General features: G+C 50.4%; 1 protein-coding gene and 1 pseudogene across 13 annotated transcripts in view; one reads left to right on the top strand and one right to left on the bottom strand.

Annotated features, from left to right (window-relative positions):
- Positions 1-27,039, top strand: part of Dtx2 (deltex E3 ubiquitin ligase 2) — a 42,330-nt gene that overhangs the window by 8,640 nt on the left and 6,651 nt on the right. For 9 of the 13 annotated variants that reach the window (XM_004840106.3, XM_087196293.1, XM_087196301.1 and 6 more), the window contains 4 exons: positions 10,743-11,099; positions 13,877-14,513; positions 20,757-20,857; positions 25,991-26,131. In XM_004840106.3, the coding sequence (XP_004840163.2) occupies positions 10,832-11,099; positions 13,877-14,513; positions 20,757-20,857; positions 25,991-26,131 (1,147 nt within the window). In that variant the 5' untranslated portion in view covers positions 10,743-10,831. The remainder of the gene's footprint in view (positions 1-10,742; positions 11,100-13,876; positions 14,514-20,756; positions 20,858-25,990; positions 26,132-27,039) is intronic. The other 4 variants (XM_087196300.1, XM_087196303.1, XM_087196299.1 and 1 more) reach the window with 1 other exon arrangement.
- On the bottom strand, positions 4,824-5,590 carry LOC147822643 (cell division control protein 42 homolog; annotated as a pseudogene).

Genomic DNA, 27,039 nt, shown 5'->3' on the forward strand with positions numbered 1-27,039 from the left:
TCTGGCTCAGCTGTTGTCAGCATTGAGGACTCAAATTACTTTTGCAGTGCAAAAATATCTTCCATTGTGTTTAACTTTTTTTTGGTGGGGAGTACTGGGGATTGAACCCAGGGTTTTCCCAGTGAGCTACATCCCCTGCCTATTTTTTAATTTTTTATTTTGAGACAAGGTTTCTATAAGTTGCCCAGGCTGGGCTTGAACTGGTGACTCTCCCTGCCACAGCCTCCCAGAGTGCTAGGATTATAAGTGCGCACCACTATGGTTGGCAGACTTGTATTTTATAAACAAAATTTCTACCACAGTAGAATTTCTTTGGTTTTTTTGCTAAATTCGTACATGAGATTCGGCTTTTCCAGGGCTTTGGAGAGACTTCCCACCAGGGGCCTGTGAGTGCCGCAGGTCTGTGAAGGTCGTGTTTTGCTCACAGCCTAGGCTCACGGTGTCAGCTGCTGGTGTGTGCAGTTTCAGGGCCAGGCTTTTGGAAAGTACCGGAAGGAGAGGCAGCTTAGAAAAGAGGACTTGACAAGTGAGTAGGTTGAGTTTAGAAAATCCAGCCCTGGTTTGTGGAATCAAAGGTAGAAGCAGTTCTAGAAGTCGTTTGGTGGAGTTTGTTTTCACTCCAAGCTCCTCAGAAGCTTCTTTTTTTTTTTTCCTTTTTCTCTCAGTGCTGGGCGTGGAGCCCAGGGCCTCTGCCGTGCTAGGCAAGTGCTGCTCCCTGGAGCTCCATCCCAAGCCCAGAACCCTCCTTCAACGGAACCTCAGGGGCCTCTTGAAGAGAAGTGGGAACTGCCACCACCTGAAGAGCGCCCTGGTTTTGTGTGTCTTGCTTGTGATGAATGGCATGTTGTGGAATTGGGAAAGGGTTTCTGCTATTGGTTTTGTTGTTGAGTCAGGGGCTCCTATGTTGCCCAGGCTGACCTTGAACTCCTGGGCTCAGTCACTGCCCATGCCTCAGCCTCCCAGGTGGCTGGGAGTAGCTCCTGCTTCTTAGAGACTAGATAGAAAGTGCAGGCAGCCTGGTGAGTCAGAGAACCTAGAGAGGGGCGGAACTGCCTCAAGTGGGAGAACAGAGCCAGAACAGACAGCCAGGACAGTGAGTGAGGGCTGGACCTGCCTGCTGGCCCAACCATTAGATTGTGGAGGGTTTGGAGGGATGGAATGGGCTCATGCAGTGGCAAGCTGAAAATAGTGCAGTCTGAGGACCAGTAAAGGACCATTTCTCAGTCTGAGTTGAGAATCCATTTAAGTCCACTTTCAGGGCCACCTTCCCAGCAACCAACTGGTGGAATCTGTGTGGCTGTCTCACTCCATGCTTGAGGTTGGGAGGGATGTGCTCACCCAGCTCCTCATACCAGCTCAAGTCTTGTTCTAAAAGTTGTCTCAGTCTGGGAACAGAAAGACCTGAAGGAGCTGAGGATGCAGCCCAGTGGTAGAGTGCCTGCCTAGCATGAGGAGGACGGTCCTGGGTTCCATCCCAGGAAAGGGGGTGGGGATTCTTAGATACCCTATAACTCTTTTCTCCCCTCCCCTCCCCTCCTTTTTTGAGATAGGATCTCACTGTATCATTCAGGCTGGCTTTGAACTCTCACTATGTAGCCCAGGCTGGCCTTGAACTCTCGGTGATCCTCTTGCCTCAGCCTCCAGAGTGCTGGGTAATCCCTTTTTCTTTCTTTCTTTCTTTCGTTCGTTCGTTCGTTCGTTCGTTCGTTCGTTCGTTCTTTCATTCTTTTTCTTTTTCTTTTTTTTTGGGGGGGTACCGGGGATTGAACTTGGGTCCTTGCACTTTCAGGGCATGTGCTGGAACCACTGAGCTAACTCCCTGGCCCTTAGAGTGCTGGGATTACAGGTGTGTGCCACCATGCTCAGCCCAGTGTTTTTCTTTTGTATGAAAATGTCTCTCCTGTAGCACATGAGGATTTATGGATAAGTCTGCTGAAGCAGGATTTTTTTTCCCCTGGACAAAGTTGTTGGCTTTTTTTTTTTTTTTTAATAACTTAGGTCTGATCATAAAAAAGAATATGATCATTGTATAACATTTACAAGTACAGAAAGAGGTAAAGAAAAACTGTCTCATAATTCCATCACTCTTAGTACATTTGATTATTCTTTAGAACCTACTTATTTATTTTTGCGGGTTTGGGGATGAAACCCTGGAGTCTGTTAGGCAGGCATTCTACCACCATGGTCCCCTCTGCAGCCTTTGAAAAATTGAGCTTATCTGAATAGAACATGTGCTTTATGGTTTGACATTTGGATGCTTGACCTTGGATAAATATTTAAATCTCTTTGGGCCTTCCTTTGCCTGTAAAATAGGGATAAATTGCTGCCTTCGAGGGTGGCTGAGTGAGGGCTAGTAGAGCAAGATGACAGAAACAGGGCAGGGGATTTAGCAAGGTCCAGAGTTCTATCCCTGGTACCAGAAAAGAAACACCAGGGAGAGTGAGTGTTCCACCTGGTCAGTGGCACACCCACTGCCTGACAGCTTAGTGTATGTGTGTAGCTAAATCTTCTGTGCTTCTGACTTGTCATGAGCATTACGTCAGGTCCTCAAGCTTTTCATAGGCTTTTTTTTTTTTCCAGTGTTGGGGATTGAACCCAGGGTCTTTGCATTGATTTCATTGACCTGTATCCCCAGCCCTTTTTTTTTTGGTACCAGGGATCAAACTCAGGACCTTGTGCTTACGAGGCAGGTGGCGGGACCACTGAGCTCAATCCCTGGCCCTCCCCAGCCCTTTTTAAAACATTTTTGAGAGAGTCTCACTAAGCAAGTTGCCCAGGTTAGGCTCAAACTTGGGATTCTCCTGCCTCAGCCTCCCAAAGTGCTGAGATTACAGACATGTGCTGCCATGTCTGTCTTCCTTTGGATGGATGGTACAAGGGATTACATACAGGGCCTTCTCACTGACCTACAGAGCTATATCTCACCCCCCTCCCTTTATTTTTTATTTTGAGCTGTATAAGTTGGGTTTTAACTTGGGATCACTCTTGTCAGCCTCCCAGAGTGCTGTGATTACAGGTGTGCACTACTATCTACCATGCCCAGCATCATAAGCGTTTCTTTTCTTTTCTTTTTTAAGGACTTTTGTTTAATACATCTGAAAAGAATGCATATACAAAGATTGAGACATGAGCAAGCATTTGTTCAACACTAATGAAATCTACAAGAATTAGGATTTTGGGAAGGTGAAAACAATTACCTAAACATTTTTAAACCCTGGAATCTGCAACAAAAATAAGCTGATAAAATCTCCATTAACAGTAAAACAGTCTTCATAAGACTCCTTGTATGATTTTTATTAAACTAGAGACCCTCAGGGTGGGGTTTTAGCTCAGTGATTCCGCTGCCTGCCTCGAAAGCTAAGGGCCAGAGTTTGATCCCCGTTACCAAAAAAAAAAAAGATAAATACCAGATAAACTAGAGAGCCTCAACCTGTTGCTATAGAGTTCCTCATATGCAAAACAAATAAGGGGATTCCCCTAGCTGGTCCCCAGGTTATAAGTGTTCGTCCCCGCCCCCACCCACCCCCAGCTTTTTTTGGGGGGGAGGTACCAGGGATCAAACTCAGGACCTTGTGATGTCCACCCCCAGCCTCTTAATGAAGCAGGTGTGCATCCTTACAACCTGAAAGAGGGCTCCAGTCATCCCACAGGCATCTGCCTTGTAGCACCACCTCTAGTATTTCCTCTGTGTCAGATCTACAGCTGGGTCCTAGGAACACCAAACACCATGGAGTTGCAAATCTGTGCTAAGCATATAAGACAATGACTGACGGGAAAAATTTTTAAATTACAAACTCAATCCATTTGGTGTATTTCAAAAGATGCAATGCTTTTCTTCATTTATCAGTGAAAGAAGTTAAAATTAGGGCCCGGGATTTAGCTCAGTGGTGCTGCTGCCTGCCTTGCAAACACAAGGTCCAAGTTTGATCCCCAGTACCAAAAAAAAAAGAAGTTAAAATTAACTTCAAAAAAGAAATTAGCAAGTGGCAAACAAATTTCCTTGAAAGTCACAGTCACATATAAAGTGCATCCTAGAATAGAGGAGGGGCAAGACAGCTTCCACCCACTTTCATGAGTTTCATCAAGTACTGGATCTACTCAAGGGTGGAGAGAGAAAAAAAGGCAACTTTCAAAAAGGAGTATATCCGCCTGCCTCGCAAGCGCAGGTCCTGAGTTCGATCCCTGGTACCAAATTTAAAAAAAAGTATATTATTAAATGAGGCATTTACAGGTCTGGGGATTTAGGTCATTGGTTTCGCCGCCTGCTGCGCAAGTGCAAGGACTGGAGTTTGATCCCTGGTACCAAAAAAAAAAAAAATGAGGCATTTACTATACTCCTTCCTAAGAGCACCAGGTAGGGAATACATTTTTCTAAACTAGATCTAGGAAGTGGAATGTGGAATCAATCTGTCCTCCTCCCCTAAGGGCTATCCACTGGTTAATGAATTAAAAAAACAAGACCAAAAAACAAACCCCCTCACATACTACCCCCCCAAAAAAGAAGGGAAAAAATAATCTAAGATGTCCCAGATTACTCTCAAGTGGAACCAGGGAGCAGCTTCAACAACTCAAATTAATCTGTTACAGAGTCATCACAAGCATGCCTTACTTTTTAAACAACAAAAAAAGTTTTTTTGAAACAACAGAATAAAACCTAGTACTGATCACTTTTCTGGCAATCACAATAACTCAAAATTAACTAGTACTGGGAGGGATCAGGGGGCGTACCTGTTGGCCTTGTCTCACATGAGTGCATGTGGGTAGTAAAGGGCATTTGTCATTATTGCAGAAACGAATTTTAATTTTTAATCTTTAGTTTGATGCCGACACCAGCTGTGCAGAAAGGGATCTGGAGAGATGTTCATAGCAGCACACACCTGCAGCTCTTCTTTGGTTCTGGAGATTCCAGGGCAGCCAATATTGCTTCATCAAACACGTTCTTCAGGCCTTTCCGTGTGAGTGCAGAGCACTCCACATAGTTGACAGCCTTCAGACCTTGGGCCAGCTTTTCAGCAGTCTCTGGAGTGATAGGTTTCTGTTTGTCTTTGGCAAGTTTCTCAGTAATAGAAGGGTCATCTCTGAGATCAGTTGGATCCCAACAAGCAAGAAAGGAGTCTTTGGACAGTGGTGAGTTATCTCAGGCACCCACTTGTCTTTCACATTTTCAAAAGAGTATGGAGAGACCAGTGAAAAACAGACCAGAAATACATCTGTTTGTGGATAACTCAATGGTTGTAATCTGTCATAATCCTCTTGTCCTGCAGTATCAAAAAGCCCAAGAGTATATGACTCTCCACCAATCATAACTGTGACTGCATAGTTGTTGGGCCGGGGATTTGGCTCAGTGGTTTCGCCGCCCACTGCGCAAGTGCAAGGACCCGAGTTCGATCCCCGGTACCAAAAAAAAAAAAAAAAGAAATAACTGTGACTGCATAGTTGTCAAAAACTGTTGGTACATATTCAGATGGAAATTTGTTTGTTGTATAAGATATCAGGAAACATGTTTTACCAACAGCGCCCTCGCCCACAACAATGCACTTCATTGTCTGCATTGTGGAAATAGTTTAAATATTTCAGATTTGATGTTGACCTCAGCTTCTCCACCAGGGTATTGGCAGCAGTCCATAAGCTTTTCTTAAACATTAAAAAAAAAAATTTTATATTCCATCATTGGGATATTCCTTAATTTATTTAAGAATTCCCATATTAAAGCTGGGCATGGTGGCACACGCCTGTAATCCTAGGATTTTGGAGGCTGAGGCAGGAGGATCACCGTGAGTTTCAGGCCAATCTGAACTACATAGCAAGGCACTGTTTCAAAAAAAAAGAAAAAAAATCCCATATTATATCCAGGCATGGAGATGCATACTGGTCATTCCAGAACTCTGGGATGCTGAGGCAAGAGGATTGAAAATTTGAGTCCAGACAGGGCAATTTACCAATCTTATCTCAAAAAAAAAAAAGACTGGTCATGATGGTGCAGGCCTATAATTCCAGCACTGGGGAGGCTGAGGTGGGAGGATCACCACAAGTTCAAGGCCATCCTGAACTGCATAGTATGACCCTGTCTCAAAAAACAATAACAACAACAACAAAAGGAAAACCTGGGATAAAGGCTGTGGGTTCAATCCCCAGTACCATGAAAACAAAGAAACAAAACACATGTACATCTGTAATCTCAGCATTTGTGGGCTAAGGCAAGAGGATCATGAGTTTAATGCCAGCCTGGGTTATGTAGTCAGACTTTGTCACCAGAAAACAAGGAAAAAGACGTATTGGAGCTGGGGTGTGTAACTCAGTAGTGGAGTGTGTATATAGCATATATGAGGTACTGGGTTCCACCCCTAGCAAAACCAAACCAAACCAAAGAAACCCCACAGAATTCCCATATTGTAGAGTGTTTAACTTGCCTCCAATTATAATAATAATTTTCATAATTAAGAACACTATAAATGGCCCCCATCATTAGGTGCTGAAACAAATTAGGTCTTGGAGCTGCAGCCGAGGCTGGTGTCGAGAGCGGATTCCCTGACTTGGGGTGGCGTAATCGCTGGGTGGCTGGCCAGTGAGCGTGCCCAGCCTCTGCCCCAAAGGGCCTTCGCCCCTTCTCCTGTCCTCCCCTGTGATGCTGGGCATTTGAAGGGCCGCAGCTCCAGCTTGGTGTGAGCCCCAGCTCTGCCTTCAGGGAGTCCCTGGTCCAGTGGGGACTAAATCCAGTGCATACAGTGGGTGGCCCAGGATGAATGTGGCTTCTAGTGAAGTGACATGGTGGAGTTTCCCATGTTGGCTAGGGGGCTCGGGAGGAAGATGTCCTGGCTGCATCTGGATGGGTGGGCGTGCGTGTGTGCTTGGGGCTGGTATGGAAGGAAGATGAAGCCTGGACTTGGCACCTCGGCATCAGTGGCTCAGGTTGGGTAGGAAATTGCTTGGAAAGGCCTGGGACTTGCCAGGTACCAGAGGGAAAGGGGCTTGGTGTTGGTGGAGATGGGCTGTCGTGAGGGTTTGTGTGCTTTCTTGTTACTGAGTATTGGAGTGACCAGAGGTCCTTTCTAGGTTTTTGTTATCCCTTTCAAAGGATTGGCCAGGACAGTCAGTGGATGTGGAAGTTAAATGTTTACTTAGGGCAAAAAGAAGAAAAAGAAATGCTCAAGAAGAAAAAGTGCTCTGAAGGAACACTTCTTTTTTGTTTTGTTTTAATTTTTTTTTTTTTTTTGTACCAGGGATCGAACTCAGGTCCTTGCGCTTGTGTTTTAATTTTTTTTGGTACTGGGGATCGAACTCAGGACCTAGTGCTTGCAAGGCAGGCTCAGTGCCACTGAGCTAAATCTCGGGCCCCATTTTTTGTTTTGTTTTGTTAAATTCTTTTATTGCTACATTTTAGGTATACAACACAATTACATTTCTCATTGGGAATTGTACCTTTACATAATGCATCTTGGTTCTTATTTTTTCCCCATTTCCACTTTTTTTTTTAAACAGAGTTTTGCTGTATATTGTAGGTTGGCCTTGAACTCACTGCATAGTCCAGGCGGGTCTCAAACTTGCAGCAGTCCTCCTGCCTCAGCCTCCTGAGTGCTGGGATTACAGGCGTATATCACTATCTTTTATATCCCCTATTCTGACATGAGAGCTAGGCTGTCCTCTACCTGCTTGATCTTGTGCCAGAAGTGGGTCTTTGATAGGTATTCTGTTTTTTTTCTGTACTGGAGATCGAACTCAGGACCTTGCCCTTGCGAGGCAGGTTAGGTGCCCCTGCACGAAATCCCCAGCCCAAGCAGGTCTTTGATAGGACAGCCTGGATCTGACATTGGAATGGGTGATGAAGGTAGTGGTCATTAACTTGTGGCGCTGTGATCCTTTTCACTAGCCCACTATCGTCTCTTTTCCTTCAGAGCACCTTTTTTTCTTGAGCACTTTTGTGTTTCTTTTTCTTCTTCTTTTGCCTTAAGTAAACGTTAAATGTTCGCGTTCATCATTTGTCCTGTCCAAGTCTTTGAATGGGACAGCAAGCACCTGGAAAGGACTGCTGGCCACCACACCATCTGACATTGTTGTCACTCTCTTCTTGGGTCTCCAGTCCTCCCATGGGGTCTGGACCTGCTGTACTCTGGGCTGTGGGGCTCATACCTTCATGGAAAGCTTGAGCCAAAATGCTTGAGTTGGCCGGGGATTTAGCTCAGTGGTTTCACCGCCTGCTGTGCAAGCGCAAGGACCCAAGTTCTATCCCCGGTACCAAAGTGCTTGAGTGTGTCCCAGGCTGCTTCACAGGGTTCTGGAGTTGGTTCACCTGGTGATGGGTGACAGTACTCGAGGCCTCAGCTGTCTGAGAGGCGAGCAGCACCTCAGGAGGATTGGCCCAGAAACCAGGCCTCTGAGTTGTACCTCGATGTGGTTACAGAGACTGCTGATTGCTGGCGCTGAGCTAAGCCAGCCGTCCCTGCGCACCCACGCCTCATCCTGGGCAGCTCTGGGTGCTTTTGGAGGCCTTGGCAGGCCACAGCAGACCTGATGCACCTCCTGTGTTTGCCTGTGGTGTCCTCATTAGCACCCTGTGCCACCACCCCTCACCCAGACTGGAGTGGTGGATGGATACGAGACAGGGAAAGGGAGGCCAGGACTTCTGGCTGGCTGTGGTGGGCTGGGGCTGTGTGGTTGCTGTCTGCATGGAAAGCACTTAGGATAAAGGTTGATGTCTTCACTTTCAAATGAAAGCAAGTAAGCTGGGAGAGCCTGGGCACCCTTGTCAAGATGGCGCGGTGAGTATGAAGCATGTCAGCACCAGGCCCTCACCTCCTCTTCTCCTTGGCTGCTCCAGACTCTCCTCCCTTCTAGGGCCATGGCCGTGGCCTCCTCATTGAAGCCTCATAGGCACTGCAGTCTCTGGACAGCAGTGGAAGCCTTGTTGCTGGCCACAAGCCTATGAGCAAGTCATTGTGATTGTGTAACAGGGTCCTGATTGGCTCGGTGTCCTGCATGGGAAAGCTGTGACTGCTTGGATGTGAGCCTCTCTTCCTCTTCCTCTTTAAACAGGAGCCTGAGACAGAGTTCAGGCTGAGCACTCCCCTTCCCCTTTAGACAGGATCTTACTGCATAGTCCAGGCTGACCTTGAACTTTCAATCCTCCTGCCTCAGCCTTCCAAGTGGTGGGATTCTAGGCATGCACCCCACGCTCAACTTTTCTGAGTCTGCCAGAGCACATGGGCCTGAGAGCCATTTAACCTACATTTGCGCTCTGCGTGACCACTTAGTAGTAGTGGATGTGTGACCTTTTTTTTTTTTTTGAGACAGGGTCTCACCATGTAGTTGAGGCTGCCGATGAACTCACTATGTAGCCCAGGTTGGCCTAGAACTTGCGATGATCCTCCTGCCTCAGCCTCCCAAGTGCTGGTATTACAGGTGTGCACCACCACACCTGGCTCATGTGTGACCTTGAGTGAGTCCCTTCATCTTATTGAGCCTTGGTTTCCTGTCCTAAGGTGGGAGAAATGCCTACCTTGTTAGTGTGCGAAGCTTGGAGCAGATGAGCATGTTTGGTGTTTGTCAGTAAGTCTGACCCTGTTCTCGCACTCCAGGAGTCTGTGCTCCAGGGCTTCCGCGTGATGGTGGGCTGGCAGACCTCCAGTGGCCGGGCTGGCTGCCCGCAGGTTATGGTGTCATCACCCATGGCCACCCAGCTGTGTTCTGAGCCAGCGTGACTAGGACACTGATCACACGCCAGCCTGGCTGCTGCTGGGCACCAGTCACATAGCTGTAAATGGGCAGGCTGGCTGGGCTGCTACCATCTCACGGGGCGGGAAGGCAGGGCCTGGCTTCACACCCATGTGTGTCACACATGCATGTACATAGTAGAGGTCTGGAAAGGAGAGGGAGAGGGCTACTGCCACTGCTGCTGCTTTTTTTTTTCTTTTTTGACAGGGTCTCACTATGTAGTTCAGGCTGGCCTGGAACTCACTATATAGCCCAGGCTGCCCTCAAACGTGCAGCAATCCCCTTGCCCCAGGCTCCCAAGTACTAGGATTAAGGGGCATGCATCATCACGCCCAGCAGAGAGGGTCTTGATAAATTGCCCAGGCTAAGCTCAAAGTTGCCATCTTCCTGCTTCAGCCTCCTGAGTTCTGGGATTATAGGTGTGTGCCACCATGCCCAGCTTTAAAGGGGCATCTAATGTCAATACTGGGCCTCCTTTGTGGTCAGCTATGCTGCTAGGGTAGCCTGGACTTGTGGAGGAACAGAACCTGTGCTTAGAGTCCCAGCTGTGCCACTGCCCCTTCGGGTCCCAAAAGCCCTGGTCCCCCCTAACATACTGTCTCTTCATCTGTGCACAGCAGGTATTAATCTGCAGCTCACAAACTGGTGCTGGGAACTTGGACTCCTTGTGTGGGAATAAGGGTCACCTTACCCACACAGGGATTTGGAGGACAACAGAACAGACAGTATGAAAGGATAAAGGAAATAGTTGGGTTGGAGGGGAGTCATTGGCACTGGGATAGATAGAAGCTGGGCTAATGGTTAGCATCCCAGATCCACCCTGCTGCATCTTCCTGAACACTTGCAGAGGCAGGGGAGCTGCAGGCCTCCCTTGGAATTCTTCCTGGATGTCAGAGCAAAGAGCTGGGATCCTCGACCTGGTTCATAATGCTCAAAAGGTGTTAGGAAAAGCTGGGTTTTAATTTCCCCTCCTCTGAGGCTGTATGCCAGGGCCTCAATCTGCTCAGTAACTGCTGTGTTGGTCTTGTTTCCAGGTCTACAGGAGGCCTCGGGCGATGAACCCAAGCCTGCGGTCAAGAGTAGTGTGAAGCCGTCTGGGCAAGCGGAGAGAGTCCTGGGGAAGATGGCCATGGCCCCAGTCCCTTCCCTGGCGCAGGTGTACCCTAGCCCTGTGGCAGTGGCTGTGTGGGAATGGCAGGATGGGCTGAGCACCTGGCACCCCTATAGTGCCACTGTGTGCAGCTACATTGAGCAGCAGTTTGTCCAGCAGAAGGGCCAGCGCTTCGGGCTGGGCAGCCTGGCGCACAGCATCCCCTTAGGCCAGGCTGACCCCTCGCTGGCCCCATACATCATTGACCTCCCCAGCTGGACCCAGTTCCGCCAGGACACTGGTAAGTCGCTCCTGCTTTGGGCTGAGTCTGCGCTGGGTGCTGGGGTTGTGGGGGTGACTTGCGTAGCTTCTTTCCTGCTTTGGAAATGGGCACAGCCAAGAGACAGACGCTGTGAGAACAGCTGCTGCCACCCAAGTAAAGTGTACCTTGCAATAGAAGAGGATGCTATAGAGCACATGACAGAGGCCCTCCTGGCCTTTCCCCCCTGTCCCAACCTAAAAGGCCTGCCCCAACTGGCAGGGATTTGAGGGTCAAGGCAGGCAGACTGGCAAGGATGTTGTGCAGTGTGGTGGTTGACAGGATCTGACACTCCATGGTCAGCCGTGTGACCCTCGAGGTTACCTCACTCCTTGTTCCTCTGAGCATTTGTGTGTTTTTAATCTATAATGTGTTTTGATTGGTATTAACAGAATGAGGCCACCAACTTCTCTTGGCTCTGTCCTTCCCCCCTCTGGTGGCTTTCAATTGGGTGATTTTTGGTCCCCAGAGACATTTGATAGTGTTTGGAGGTACTTATAGGGGGAAGACCCTGTCAGCTAGTGGGTAGAGGCCAGGGATGCTTCTAGGTATCTTCTAGTGCACAGAACAGGCCTTACAACAAGAAATTTTTGTTTTGTTTTGTTTTGTTTTGTTTTTTACAACAAGAATTATTGGCCCAGAAAGTCACTAGTGGAAACCGTGGAGATCCCTGCCAGGATCTCTGTCAGCAGTACCCTGGTTTGTGCTACACCGGGGCTCCTAGTGGGGTGGCTGCACGTGAGGGTCCCTGGGATGCAGGCACCAAGGAAGACAGCAGATAGGATCAGCAACACAGGGCTAGCAGAAGTGGTCCTCAGGGATGCAGCATTATGCATGCCAGGGGTCAACCTGAAGTCTGAGCTCAGGCGGCCAGGTCACTGGGATAGGACAGATAGAATGGCATAAGAGAATTACTTAACAATAGAGATATACAAAGTTTGAGACTGGAAATACTTATGGCATAATATGTGGAAATAGTAGGAACTGTTTTCAGTGTGGTTGTCGGCTACTTGAGTACACACATGTGCCTAGAAGGCCCCACAGGTAGAAATACATTGTGATATCAACTGTGTATTTTCCCCTTGGTGCTTGAACTAGAAGTGATTCAATTTTCTTTTTCTTTTTTTTTGGTACCAGGGATCAAACTCGTCAATTTTGTTTATATGTATATTGATATGTATATTGGAAGGGTGTTGCTGAAGTTGAACCCAGGGTTTGCCCTGAGTTACAACCCTAGCTAGCCCTTTTTTATTTTTTTATTTTAGATCTTGCCTTGCTAAGTCACTTAGTTGCCCGGGCTTGGCTTGAATTTACAGTCCTCCTACCTCAACCTCCCAGAGTGCTGGGATTACAGGTGTGTGCCATCACACTCATCTTCTTTATACTTTTGTTTTCAGTTTTTTAGAAGTGGCATGTAGAGGTTTCATCATTAGAAATTGTTTGTGTGTTTCCATGCTAGGGATTGAAACTAGGGCCTCATGCATGCTAATAAATTATTATGAATATTTTAAGCGCTGGGAGTGTAGCTCAGTGGTAGTGCGTGTGCTTAGATAGATGAGATCCAGAATCCTATCCCCAGCACCAAAAAGAAGAAAATATTATTTCAGAAAGCCTCATCAAGTCCAAGGCATATCATATGACTTAAGTTTCCAGCACCTCCTGCCAAGGAGTGCAAATGCCACTTAATCCTTTGGGGCCCTGGTTTCTTTGGCTAGAGACTAGAGTCTCTGTGCTGTACCCCTAAATCTGAAAAAATAGCTAATGCCAGCTTTTTGGTCAAAGAGCAGCATGACAGGATACCTATAGCAATAATTAGGCTTGGTTTGGTTGTTTGAAAAAGGTTTTTTTGCCAGGTTTAGGGGTGGACATCTGTAACTCCAGCACTGTGGGAGGTTGAGTTGAGGCAGGAGGATCATGAGTTCAAGTCTAACTGTGGCAACTTCACAAGACCCTTTTCCATAAAATAAAAAAGGGGTGACGCTTTAGCTCAGTGTGGAGATCCTGGGTTCATCCTCAGGACCTGGGTGACGGGGGGGGGGGGGCAGCATGGTGGTGCATTCTAGCACTCTGGGAGGCCTAGGCAGGAGGATGGCAAGTTTGAGCTGTACAACCTAGTGGTTTAGCAAGATTGTTGCAAAATTTAAAAGGTTGGGGGGAAGAAGAGAGGACTGAAGATACATGTGTTAATTACTTTTCTCTCTTGCTGAAACAAAATACCAGTTTCCCAAAGTTAAAGGGGAAGGGGTTTATTTGGCTTACAGTTCGTAGAGGCTTCAGTCCATAATCAGCCAACTTCAAGGCAGGGACCAAAAACAGGCATGGCAGAGTAGAAACAACATGGTACACACAAGGCAGCAAAGGTAACAAGTCAGCAGCACCTCCCTGCCTCTTTTATCTTATTCGGGCTACTTAGGGCAGGTAGCAGTCACACCCTTAATCCTAGTGCCCTTGAGCCTACCATTGCATCATGAATTAATTCCAGCTTCGTACACTTGAGATCAAGCCTATGATCACATGAGGCTTTTGGGGGACATCTAGACCCAAACCATAACAATATACCTCAGTGCAAAGACCTTGGGTTCAATCCCCAGTACTGCCAAAAAAGAAACTGGGGTCTGGGGCCAGGGATTTGGCTCAGTGGTTTTGCCACCTGCTGCGCAGCGCAAGGACCCAAGTTGGATCCCTGGTACCAAAAGAAAAGAAATTGGGGTCTGTGTGGCTAATAAATTCACAGTTTATTTATGTGTGCTTTTAAACAGGTACCATGCGGGCTGTGCGTAGACACCTGTTCCCGCAGCATTCAGCCCCAGGCCAGGGTATCACCTGGGAGTGGCTGGGCGATGACGGCTCTTGGACGGCCTATGAAGCCAGTGTCTGTGACTATCTGGAGCAGCAGATGGCCAGGGGCATCCAGCTTGTGGACTTGGCTCCCCTGGGGTACAACTACACTGTCAACTATGCCACCCACACGCAAACCAACAAGACTTCCAGCTTTTGCCGGAACGTGCGGCGCCAAGTAGGGCCACCTTACCCAGTGACCACTGTCATCGCTCCACCAGGCCACTTGGGAGTCGCCTGCTCTTGCCAACAGTGCCTCCATGGCAGTGGAACTGGCCCTGTGTCAGGCCGCTACCGCCACTCCATGACCAACCTTCCTGCATACCCCATCCCCCAAGCCTCCCACAGGACTGCCGTCGTCTTTGGGGCTCACCAGGCCTTTGCCCCATACAACAAACCTTCGCTCTCTGGGGCCAGATCTGCACCGAGGCTCAATGCCACCAACCCCTGGGGTGGGGCCCCTTCCGCCCTGGGGAGCCAGCCCTTCTTCCGCTCCAGCCTGTCCCACCTGGGACCACAGCTCCTGGCCCCTGGACCGTCCACTTCCGGTGGAGCCAGGTATCTCGTGTTATTGCTTGTCATTGTGTCCACTCCACAATCCCTGGTAGCAGGGTGGGCTTCTGCTTTTACTTACCTGGGAGGACTCACCCAGGTACCTGCAGATTTGTACCTACACCCTCGGTTGTCCCTGCTGCCTCTCATTTGGTTGTGCCACAACCCTGTTGTCCCATGGAGCTCTCTGACCTCTGATCCTAGTTTTGCTAGTCACCACCTATCAGACCTTGCACTCAGGAACATAGGGCTCTGTGGAGCCAAATTATAGCCCTTTTACCTGTCCTTGTGTACTGCGTGGCAAGTGCCAAGCTTGAACATTCTGGGGAACTATGTGTGTATTGCTTCTTGCTGTGGGATAGGCACTGAACATGGTTCTGTGAACCACAGTCTTAATTCAGAGGCGAGCTGGGAGCCAGGATACCAACAGCAGAAGGTGGCAGGGGTGACCTCACCTGCAGGCTGGTAGAGTCCCCCCAGAGTGTCCTGTGGTGCTCTCAGCCCCTGGTCAGGGAGGATGAAATCCTAGATCTGGTCCAGACCAGGTTGCACTTTAACATGAGAGAGTCAGCTGGCCTTGGCCCACCCATGATATGGCTGGGCAGGCTGGTGGGGCCCCTTGTCCTCATGAGAGCTTCCGGGAGTTGGGAGTGATGGGGGTGGGGGCTGCATTCTGGGGACAAGTGGCCTGGGTGGGTGATGACGAAACACATGGGCCTGCAGCTACCCTGGTCTCCAGGGAGGAGAGCATTTTGTGATCTGGACTGATGGCCAGTCATCATGTTGATGCCACCTTGTCACCACCCCTCTCCATGCTGCTTTGTCACCATGAAACCTGAAGCTTCCCAAGGTGACAGTGACCTTGTGGGTGGCCTCTTGAGCATCTAGACCTCTTCAGAAGAGTTTCCAAGGAGGCTGTGAGCTTCTGTAGGGCACACTGTGTGACAGGTACTCTGTTACATGCGATGCTGTGTGAGTGATTTCATTGGTCCTCACAGAGGCATTAAGGTAGGTGCCATCCTCTGTTTATGGAAGGGTACATAGGGGCTTGTGAGGTTGGCCACACTGCCAGAAAGTGGCAGAAGTAGGAGTAAACCCAGCCCCCAAGAGTAAGGCATGTGGAACACATGGAGAGGCCTTAAGCTGTTGTGAAGGTGGAATGAGGAGGGAGCAGAGGCACTGGGGCAGTGACTGAGGAGGGGCCTGGTAGACGTGGAAGTGAGTGGGCCTTGGGTCTGTCAGGGTTTTTCAGGGCAACTTCTTCCAGAGTAGGAGCATGTATTGGAAATATTCTGGGAATTGGGAGCCCATGAAGGTGTCAGTGGGCCCTCTGTGGACTTTTACATGGACCTGAGCAAGTAGGGTTCCAAGATCCCTCACCCCCATGTGAGTCAGGGAGCCAGTGTGTTCTGTCTGCCAGCTCAGCACTGGGAATTGAACTCAGGTATGTGCTCTACCATGGGGGCACCATCTCTAGCCCTTGTTTATTTTTATTTTGAGAATGGTCTCCCTAAATTGCCCAGGATGGTGCTGAACTGCACCTAGCCTTAAATTCTTACTAATTATTATTCTTTGATTGATTGATTGATTGATTTGTTTTGTTTTGTTTTTTTGAGACAGAGTCTTGCAGTTCAGACAGGGCTTGAACTCATTATGTAGCCTAGGCTGGCCTCGAACTTGCTGCAATCCTCCTGCCTCAGCCTTCCAAGTGCTGGGATCACAGTGTGCACCACCACACCCAGCCTTTTTGTTTGTTTTTTGAGACAGGGTCTCACTGCATAGTTCAAGCTGAACTTGAGTTTGCATCAATCCTGCTTCAGCCTCCTGAGTGCTGGAATTACAGGCATGCACCCCCCCCCCCCCGTGGTCTTATAAATTATTTTGAGACCAACTGTTAAACAGTGCTATAACTAGGATTCTGGAGTTGAATCAGTGAGGCTTGGCTCCCTCTGACCCAGGATGCCCATTGGTATCCCCTAATAATTTGTCAGGCTCTACCCCTCTCACCTGAGACCTGCAGACACTGACTGGGCTCTACTGCCACAGGCCAGGTCAGTGTTAGAAAGGTGCCTACTGGGCTGGCGATGGTTCAGCCTGGTGCCAGCAGCCTTTCGAGCTGCTGCTTGCCCTGCATTGGGAGCTGGGGGAACCAGGCCAGTTGGCTGTGTTAGTTGACACGGCCTCAAGGCAGCCTGCCTCCCAGGGTGGGTGTGGAACCCTACCTGTTTCGCCCACTTTCCTGGGGCTGGGAGGAATTATCATTTTACTTGCATGGGCCTATCCAGGCTTTGAAACAGGTGTTTCCCAGGCCTGATCTGTAGCTTGGCCCGTGCTCCTCAGTCACCCTCCTCTGCCAGGCTCCAAAGCCAGAGGGGCTTCATTGTCACCTGACCTCTTACCCCAGTGGTGCTGGGAGAACTGAGAACTCCTGGCACCTTGTTCTCCCTAGGGCTGCAGTCAGCTTCTTAAAGCCATGTGAATACCTACAGCATCTGGTGGAAAGAAGGATGAGGGGGAGAGGTAGCAGACCGGGTAGGGCAGTGAGAACCACCTGCTGCCACTGACGACAAGAGCTGCTATGTGAGCTGATGACATCCCAGGCTTTGGCAGAAACTGGCTTTGTGATTTCCTTGTGCCCCCTGGGGATGTGCAGTAATACATGACAAGCTGTATCATCTGTAACTGAGCTGCTGGCTTTAAGTTTGCCTCGTAGCTGAAGTTTATCCCTTTAAGGACCAAAACTTCTGTTCTGATATCGGGTGGAAAACTTTGCAAAGCATGTCATGCACACTCCTGTCTGTAATAGCAGGTGTGACACACCTCACATAGCATTTGGATGACTTGGGTGGTGATCATGACCAACAGCTTTGAAAGTCAGGGCTGTGGTTCAGCCTGTCACTTCTGTGTTCTCCAAATGGCCCTACTTGCATCTGTGGTGGCCTTGCACTGCTGTCCTGGCCTCTGAGAGGACTACTTCCTGCTGCTGCTGGCCAGGGGATCTGGCCGTGGCTGTCTTGGCTGTGTGATTAGAATCACGGGTTTAGGTGGGGCCTGGCAGCAACTTGCTGTGGGCCCATGGATCAGCCCTGATCCTTACCAACGTTGTTTACCTCTCGTGATTAAGGGATTGTTGGACTGGTCAGTTTCTGGGTTTCCCTTTGCTCTGACTGCAGGATTTAAAAGCCTACCTTTGTTCCCTCTGCCCTTCAGAGATCTGGGGAGCCTGGGGCATTTATCCTGGGCTTCAGATTGAACCTCTACTGCTCTGGGACCTTCTGGGATTATTTTGATGCTATAGGGAAATTGAAGCTCAAGATGGGGATTGATTGGGTGCCAGGACTGGGGGATCTGGAACCTCACAGCGTGGGTCCTCATGCTATACATGTCATCAGTGTCCTGAGTTGGTGCTGACTGTGGCCCACATCTCAGGGGAATTGGGTGGGGTAGACACTTTGGATCTCCTTCCTCTCTGGAGAGCCTCCTCATCTGCCACTTGCCTATGACTGTCAGATCCTGTCTACCTCAAACACTAAAAAGTTCCCAAGTTTTGTGTGCTTGGCTCTATTCGGAGGTGGTCCCCACAGCAAAGCCAGGGAGGGCCTAGTAGAAAGACCAGGAATGGGGGGCGGGGCACAAGCAAGGACTAGAGGGACTCTCAGAGAAGGGCACTTAGAAGGGTCCCCCACTTTGGGGAGCAGTCTGAGTGTGAGCCCTCTGAGGATGGTGGCAGGGATCAAAGAGCCCTGAGGTTGTCTTCTGAGTTCCCATCTTGGGAACTGCTGTATCTTGGTAAGGCTTGGTTCCGGCTCACCACAGCAGAGACACAGATGAGGAGGGACTGGAGAGTGATACGGGGCAGTAGTGATGTTGGAGGGTTTTCTACAGAAGGTGGACCTGGTGGGGGTGGACAGCTGGGGCCGTGGGGGGCTTCCTGTTGGAAGCCTCACTGTGAGCTGCTTTGTGCTCCAGCCCTTGGTGACAGACCCTCAAGTCAGGCCTCCCCCATTTTCTGGGAGGGAGGATTCCATTTCCTGGGTGTTCTGTGGGGAGGAGCCACCAGGGACCCAATCTCTTGGGGGAAACCATGGGCTTATCCCTCCCCTCCCCCCAGCCTACCACATCCTTGCTCATTTTGTGGAGTTGCTGAGAGAAGCTTCAGTTTTCTGGCCTGCTAGCTAAGGGCTGAAGCTCAGTGCTCCCTGAGGGTTTGCCTGGGAGGCCTGAGATGGAGTCATGAGTAGGTTCAATTATGATACCTCTGAGTCACTCACAAAGGCTATCAGGGGCATGAGAAGAAAAAGTTAAGCCACATGTGGTGGTGCACTCCTATAATCCCAGCATTCTGGGAGGCTGAGGCAGGAGGCTGGCAAGTTCAATCAGCATGGGCAATTTAGCAATTTCATAAGACCCTGTCTGAAAAATGAAAATAAAAAGGGCTGGAGATATAGTTCACAGTGGTGACCTTGGTTCTATCCTCAGTACTAAAAAAAAAAGTTGGAACAGGTGCAGGAAGAAGTGGGGCTTGCCCCTAATGACACAGTTCAGTGGAACCAAGACAGCCCAGGTATCCAGCTCCCAGCCTTCTCCGCATTACCAGGCAAGTGTAGGTCCATATCTGCCTTTCTCTTTGGGCTGAGAGTAGCTAAGGAGGGCAGGAAGCTGCTCATCTGCTAGTCCAGCCACATGGGCTATCTTGTTTGGGAAGAACGTTCCCAAGAAATTCGAACAAAGGGCCAGGGATTTAGCTCAGTGGCGCTGCCCCCGCCTTGCGAGCGCCAGGTCCTGAGTTCCATCCTCCGTACCGAAGGGGGAAAAATAAATTTTGAACAAAACCTTTCTTCACTCAGGCAAATACCAGAGAACCTGTCCTACTCCAGACCCCATAGGAGCCCCTGGTGCCCTCAGCTGTGGCTGAGTGTGAGGGTTCCTGGTTCGAATGAGGTCGGCTTGCTCCTTGTAGTACCTGGGCACAGGATTGTAACTGTGACCGAGGGTGGGGCAGGACCCAGGGCGGCCCAAGAGGCAGTGGCTGCTTTGCTGGCAGCTGGCAGGGTCGCTGAGTGGGGCCAGTCCCTATTGGCTGAGCAGCAGGCCTGCTCTGGGTTAGAAACAAAGGCCCTCTGCTGAGGAGCCCAGCGTGGTGACCATGTGGGAGGGTTTCATAACCTTCATATTTCATCATCTCAGGCAGAGGACCCAGGAATTGGAAGGAGGAACCGCTGGCAGGAAATCAGGCCTCCTCTGCTAAGGGTTCTCAAAGCGGAGCTCAACTGAATATAGTTGCTGTGGGAATCAAAACCTTCATTTTAAAAAATAAATTTTATTTTTGTGATGTTGGAGATTGGACCTAGGACCTTCCATGTGCTGGGCAAGTGCTGTCATCAAACTATAGCTCTGGCCCCAGAGCCCTCGTTACTTAAAATGTCAAGAACAATTCTTTTCCTTTGTACCAATCTTAGGTTTATGGGAGAGTTACAAAAATAGTACGGAAGTTTCTATGTCTCCCTCACTCCTTGTCTTCTAGGCAAAAGATGGTGCAGGGTTTTGAGGTGGCAATGTCCATGGTTTCTGCAGTGCTGGGGATGAGCACACCCTGGCCGCACTGCCCTCTAAGGAAATTAATTAAGTACTGGTGGTGTGACAGTATGAACTAAACTCAAGGCTTTTTTTTTTTTTTTTTTCCAATTTTTCTCCAGTTCTCCACACCTGCCCCCTTGTGTCCCTGGACCCTCTGCAGGGTCCCACTTTGCAACACTTGTCATTCTTCCTGTTCTCTTGGCACCAGTCTAGTCACTTCATCTTTCATACCCTTGCCACCCTGAAGAGATGCTTTGTCTAGTGTCCTTCATCTGGGTTTGTTTGATAGTTTCCTATGATTTGAACGAGATGGTACAGTTTTGGCAGGAATCCCATGGAAATGCTGTTAGATCCTTCTGGGAGCATCGCGTCAGAGTTCCTGATACGGACTTGCCCTGTCCCTAGTCAGTATGGCTCATTAAGAAGGGCCCTCTGCTGGTTTCCCCTCTGCACAGGAGCCCTGAGGGCCTCATGTGTTAATGAAGCTAGTGAGCTCCTCCTCTGGGATTGCCCTGAGAGTCTCAAGTCCCCCTGAAAACAGAACAGGGTCTCCTTCACCCAGGGGCGGGGGAAAGTGGACACGGCAAAGCCTAGCAGCTCTCTGTTCAGCCCCAGTCCTGCTCCCTCGGAGATAGCACCGCACACTCAGCTCTGCTTTCTTCTCTCCCCAAGTGCCTCCCTCCCCAGCGGTCCCTCCAGCAGCCTTGGGATCGTTCCTGCCACTGTGCCCGTGCAGATGTCAAAGCCCAGCAAGGTCCAGCAAGCGCTTGCAGGTAGGTGCCCTGAACAGACTGCCCCACAGGGCTGGGTCGGAGGGGTGGGGCTCGCCACCATCTGGGTCCTCGGGTTTTGGCCAAACCCTGAGGGGCTCCTGGAGAGCAGTGCTTCTTTCTGGTGATGTTGTAGTGCTGGGGAGTGAGCCCAGCTGCCCCTCCTCCAGCCCTCTGGGGGAGTGGAGCCTGATGACAGCACCCTGGTGTGGACCTTTCGCATCTTTTTAAAGTTTTTTTCCATTTGTGTGTGCGTGTGTGTGTGTGTGTGTGTGTGTGTGTGTATGTATGGTATTGGGTTGGAACCCAGGGCCTTGCATATGCTAGGCAAGTGCTCTACCACTGAGCTACACCCCAGCCCTTTTTAGTTTTGTTTTTTTTTTTTGGCCCTTTTTAGTTTTTGATACAAGGCCTCGCTGTGTTGCTCAGGTTGGGCTTGAATTTGTGATCTTCCTGCTTCAGCCTTCTGAGTAACTGGGATTACAGGTGTGTGCCGCCAATCCTGGCCCTTTTACATTTTTTGCATTGAATTAAATCACAGAAAAAAATTACAGTTAGAAACCAGATGTGATGGCACATGCCTATAGTGCCAGCATTCTAGGAGGCTGAAACAGGAGGATCACAAGTTCAAGCACAGCTTGGGTAACTTAGCAGTTTAGCAAGAACCAGCTTCAAAATTTAAATAAGAAAGAAAGAAAGGAAAAGAAAAAGGGAAGAAAGGATGGATGGGTGGATGGATGGATGGGGCCAGGGATTTAGCTCAGTGATTCCGCCACCTACCTCGCAAGTGCAAAATCCCAAGTTTGATCCCAGTACCAAAAAAAAAAAAATCAGAAAGGAAGGAGGGAGGAAGAGAGGGGCTGGGGAATGTAGCTCAGCTCAAAGGCCCTGGGCTCAGTCCCCAGGGCCACCAAAAAAAAAAAGAACTACAGTTAGAACCACTTTTCTGTCCTGAAATGCTTTAGGCAGTGCACGCTTGGGGTTCTTACAGCCATGTGGCTGTACTTACATCTTGTCTGGCTTTGAGTAAACACCTTTGGGCCCATTTAGATTGCTTGCTACCTCTGTGTTGGCACTTACTCTGTGAAGTCCTCTTCTGGTGTTGGGGGGCCACAAAAATTACTCATAGTAGCTTGTGGGTGGCGTGAAGTATATGAAAAGGAAGGTGGATCAGTGCGACAAACTTTCATGGTTTGCAGCTGATGCAGGGGAATTGGTGACTGAATTTGTTCTTGGCAGGTCCACATCAGCACAGCGTGGTTAGACGGACAGGGCTGGGCAGGAGGCCGTGTGGAACCTGGCCACACACCTGGGCAGAGTCAGGGGTAGAAGGGTGTGGAGGGAAGAGCCTTCCGACTTGGCGCTGGAGAGGTGGTGAGGAGGGAGGTGGAAGGCCTGCAGCAGGGTCCTATTGTCGCAGTCCTGTGGTCATCACGACAGTAATTCAGACGAGTGACAAGGGGCTCCTGCACATGCCTGTGTGTTTCATCCCTAAATAGCTCCGTGAGGTGGAGACTCTTATTCCCACTTTACGTTTGATGGAACTGAAGCCCTGAGAATTTCAAAAGCTGGGAACTCAACCCTTGATGTTCTGGTTCAGGATCTGGGCTCTTCCCATGATGCTTTGGTGCTCCTGAGTCTGGTGGACCTTCGGGTGGTGATGGCAGTGGAATAGACAAGTGGAATGTCCCAGGGACAGCAAGAGTGTGGGTGTACATCTCAGGGGGGAGTCTGGAGGAGATGAGGTCTTTCGCCCCTCAAGGGAGGGAGGGGCAGGGGCTGCTGGATGAGGAGCAATGAGGACAGGACCTATAGAGGGACAGCAGGAGGGGTGGAGAAAGCTGGGGGAGGGGGCAGGGTAGGGAGATCGAGGAGCTGGAGAGCACCCAGCATGTGCTTCTGGTGCTGCAGCAGCTGCCCGGCCTTCAGCCTCTGCTGGTCCCAGGGGAGAGAATGGCAAATGCTGACCAGAGAGTTCCTGCCCACTTTCGGGACATTTGCATTGGTGCTGTGAGTGAGTCCATTAGTATGAGGGTATAGGGCTCTGCTGGTGGAGAAAGGTTACCCATAAACAGGCCAGGCACCCACATGGCCCTCATGCTGGCAGGACTTGATGGTGTGTTCACTGAGGCTGTGACACAGATTCAAGTCACTTCTCTCAGTGGCTCTCAGGCCTGCCTGGGCATCAAGTAACACTAGCCATCTACCTCCCCTGAAGCTGAGGACTCTCTCCGGGCTGCGTCCCTGCTTATTTCAATGTCACCATAACCTCTACTCTCACAGAAATCCTGGAGGAGGGCAGGTTTTTATTTTTCTTTCTTTTACTTTTTATTTCTTTGCATTGCTAAGGATGAAATCTATGGCCTCATGCTCTACCACTGAACTACATCCCCAGCCCCTAGGCAAGTATTTTAACCTCTTTTACTTCGGGGAAACACCCCAAAAGTTCAGAAACTTGGTTCTAGCTGGGAAATACGGGAGACTGGTGTCGGTGGCTAGACTGCCATCCCTGATAAATTTAAGGCTCCAAGCTGGATGTGGTGTTAATGCCTGTAATTCCAGCACTCTGGGATGCTGAGGCAGGAGAGTGGCAAGTTCAGGGGAGCCCAGCCTTGGTGACTTACTTAATAACTTAACAAGACCCTGTCTAGGGCCGGGGGGACGATTTAGCTCAGTGGTTTCGCTGCCTGCTGCGCAAGCGCAAGGACCTGAGTTCAATCCCCGGTACCAAAAAAAAAAAAAGACCCTGTCTCAATTGAAAATAAAAAGGGCTGGGGATATAGCTACAGCTCAGTCTGAAGGCCCCAGGTGCAATCCCCAGCACTGCTAAATCAATTGATCAGTCAATTAATCCAAGGCTCTGGGATTGATACTTGCTAGTGGGACCATTTTCTAGGGCACCAGGGAATGAAGCATAGGCTGAGAGTGTCCTCTCTCACCTGAGCCACGTTTATGGATTCAGGAATATACCACACCCAGCCACAGGGAGATGAGCATTTGGAGACGGGTTTCTGCAGGTCAGTGTACGACCAGGTGGTCATGTTGTGGCAGGACTGTGTGGGCTGGAGGAGCTGTGCCTCCCAGTGATGGTGCCTCCAGGTGCCGCTCCCCTGGTGCACATCGCCCAGCCCGCACCTTTGTGGCATGGGGCCAGCCTGTGGGGCTGGGGCCAGCTTCTTCACATCCTGCCTGCCAAGGAGGAAGCAGCATCTGCAGCCAGGGCTGCATCTTGCACTGCTGCTCAGGAACCTGCCCAGGACCCGCCAGCCTGGGAGGAGTGACACTGGGCAGGGAGTAGGGAAGCCAGGGCATTGGAGGACCAGCTTGGCTCTGCACCCTGGTCCCTAGTGAAAGGCTGACCTTTGGTTTCCAAAAGGGGTGCTAGTGAGTATTTGGGGTTGAGAGTCTTTGAATGGGGCTGCACTGTTTGGGGTGAGAATGCCCTCAGGAAAAGCATGGCTGCTGTCCGAGCTGTTCAGGCGCTTTGGTGCTGTCCCTGAGCTTCTGTTGCTGAGAGAGATGAACTGGCCTGCTCAGTGGCCCCCACCCCATCCCAGCCATTGCTTGCTGTTTCTGTGATGTCTCAGATATAGGGTGGTTTTCAGGCCTCTCACGGGAAGCTAGAACCATGGAGCAAGACTGCTTTCTCTCAGGTGACTGCACTGAGACTGGTGTCTGGCTAGAGTTCAGGGGACTGGGTCCTGTCTTGGATGTGGCAGAAGTGTCGTGACGCTGGCTGGCAATAGTGGCCCTAGGGATGTTTTCATTCCTCAGCAGACACAAATCTGTGCCTCCTCTAGATCATACCTGCCCGGGTGCTGGACAGACAGCAGTGGGATTCGTGCTGAGGGAAAGATAGTCAGCTAGCAGGTGCATGGATGATTTCAGCTGTGAAAATGCTGAGAAAATAAACAAGCAGGGTGAAGAAGGTGGGAGTGGGCAGGGGACACGGTCCGATCCACAGGGTGGTCTGGGAGGCTAAGACCTTCTCAGAGGTGGTGCTTAAGACCTAAGTGGGGCACTGGCAGGGGACATGTTCCCATCAGAGGACATGGTCAATACAAAGCCTCTGGGTTCTCTTAAGAAACACTGCTCCTCTTTCTGGTCTGTCCCATCTTTCAGCCACCTGTGCCAGCTGTCATTCTGTCCCTCTAACATTTATTTCCCAAGGGAGTTAGTTACATCTGAACCCACCAACAATCTTGGGAAGCAAATGGCATTTCTGTGAGCCAGCAGTAGTCCCATCAGAGCCCAGGCTCGAACCTGGGTCTTCCAATGTGCACTTTGGTCTCTGGCTGAATGGCCACCATAATATCCCCTGCCCGACTCAGCTATGCTGGCCAGGCTGCCAGTGGCTAGCTTCTGCCTCTGTCCCCAACTGGGCATGTTGGCCCAGTTGAGAGCCTTTGTTCTTCTTGTGGAGGCCACAGTGGCCAGCCTGGTGAATGCACAGTGGCCTGCTGCAGCTCCCTCTCTGGTGGCACCAGTGAAAGAAGCCACAGCTGAGGGCCCTGGGTTCCGTCAGTGTAGGAGCAGTCCCCAGGGGCAACGGTCCCACCTCAGCAATGTCACTGAAGTCCTGTCACCTAGATAGGTCACATGGGGTGTGGAAAGCAGACAGCACCCTGCAGGAGGCAGTGTGACCACAACCCAAGAGGGTGTGGTAAGGCCTGGAGGTGCCAGGGGTCACTGGTGAGACTGAGCCCTTGAAGCCAGCCCTGCTGGGGAGGCCCATCCCTGTTTCTGCAGCTTGGCTCTGCCCTGCCATGTTGCTGAATCTGGTCTCCATCCCTGCACCTGATAGGGGGCGATGCCACCCAGAACTGCTCAGGCATCTTCCTGGGGTGGCATTTTTTCCTCTGCTCTCCTATAGCAATGGGCCTTGGCCCCCTGCATGCTCTAGGGATAGGCCAGGCAAGTGCTTGTGCAGACACCTGGGGACCTGAAGCTGGACACTGGTGACCAGGCCTGGTTACCAGCCTGGAATGCAGTCCTGGCAGCCTCCAGATTCTCCAGATTTATAGGTCCTGGGAGCCATTCTTGCTGCCACCTCGGACTCGGCAGTTTGCAGGTGTCGTGTGCCAAGTGCTCCTTCTAATGTTTCTCCTCTGCATGTCTGATCTCGCACCCGTGCAGGCATGACGAGTGTGCTGATGTCAGCCATTGGACTCCCCGTGTGTCTTAGCCGCGCACCCCAGCCCGCCAGCCCTCCCGCCTCCCGCCTGGCCTCTAAAAGTCACAGCTCAGTTAAGAAACTAAGGAAAATGTCCGTGAAAGGTAGTTCCTATTCACACATGCTCTCTGGCCTCTGCTAAGCCTCCTCCGAGTCTCGCTGCCTCCAACTCTCCCGCGCAAATTGCTCTTCTCTGACCTCCCCAGCCCTGCCCAACTCCCTGTGGCCCTTTCTCCCTGCCCTCACTAGGCAGCAGAGATAGCTTCTGGGAATCTTGTTTTCCAGGCACAGTGGAACAAGATGGGCTTGTTCCCAAGGTTCCTGTAAACATCAAGGTACAGATCGGGCATGGCTAGAGATGATGGGATGACTGTCCCTCCAGTTGGGCTGGTGTGTGTCTCAGGAAAGGCCCCTGCTGTAGTTCCCAGAGCTGGGTCACTTGGTAGGTTCTGTGTTGACCGCTGCCCTGCCTATCGTATGGCCCTGGGAAGAAGGGGTTTCAGAGCCATGGAAGGAATGGCGTGTGTGATAAGGCTGGCTTCGTAGTAAGTTCTGAGCTGTTCTGATGGTCTATGGGGTGGCACAGTAGTGTGCAGGGATGACTGGGGCCCTGCCAGCCTGGGTTGCTATCGAAGCTCAAGCCACCCTTGGCTTTGTGACTTCTCCAGCATGAGCAGTGCCTGCAGCATAGGTTGGCTGGAGAGGACTAGGAAGGACAGGCAAAGCACAGTGATAGCTACTCTGATCATGACCTGTCCTATCTGATCCCCACCCCATAGAGCAGGAGTAGTATCCAGGGAGAGGTGGCTTTAGGGCTCCTCACCCCAGCCCTGGGCTCCACACAGGCTGCTCTTAGCTGCTTTGGTGGAGATGGGTGTGGGCCGGACAAGAGGGCAGCAGCCTGGGCACCCAGCCTGTTTTGGAAGAAACAGGGCCCCAGTAGATCCTCTGGCCTTCCTGGGCCCAGATGTCCCTTTTGTGGGGTTGACAGTCACCTGGCCAGCTTTTGTAT

The sequence above is a fragment of the Heterocephalus glaber genome, unplaced genomic scaffold (assembly GCF_053883595.1).
Source record: "Heterocephalus glaber isolate CG9 unplaced genomic scaffold, H.glaber_assembly_v1.0 deba00001610, whole genome shotgun sequence".
NCBI lineage: Eukaryota > Metazoa > Chordata > Mammalia > Rodentia > Bathyergidae > Heterocephalus > Heterocephalus glaber.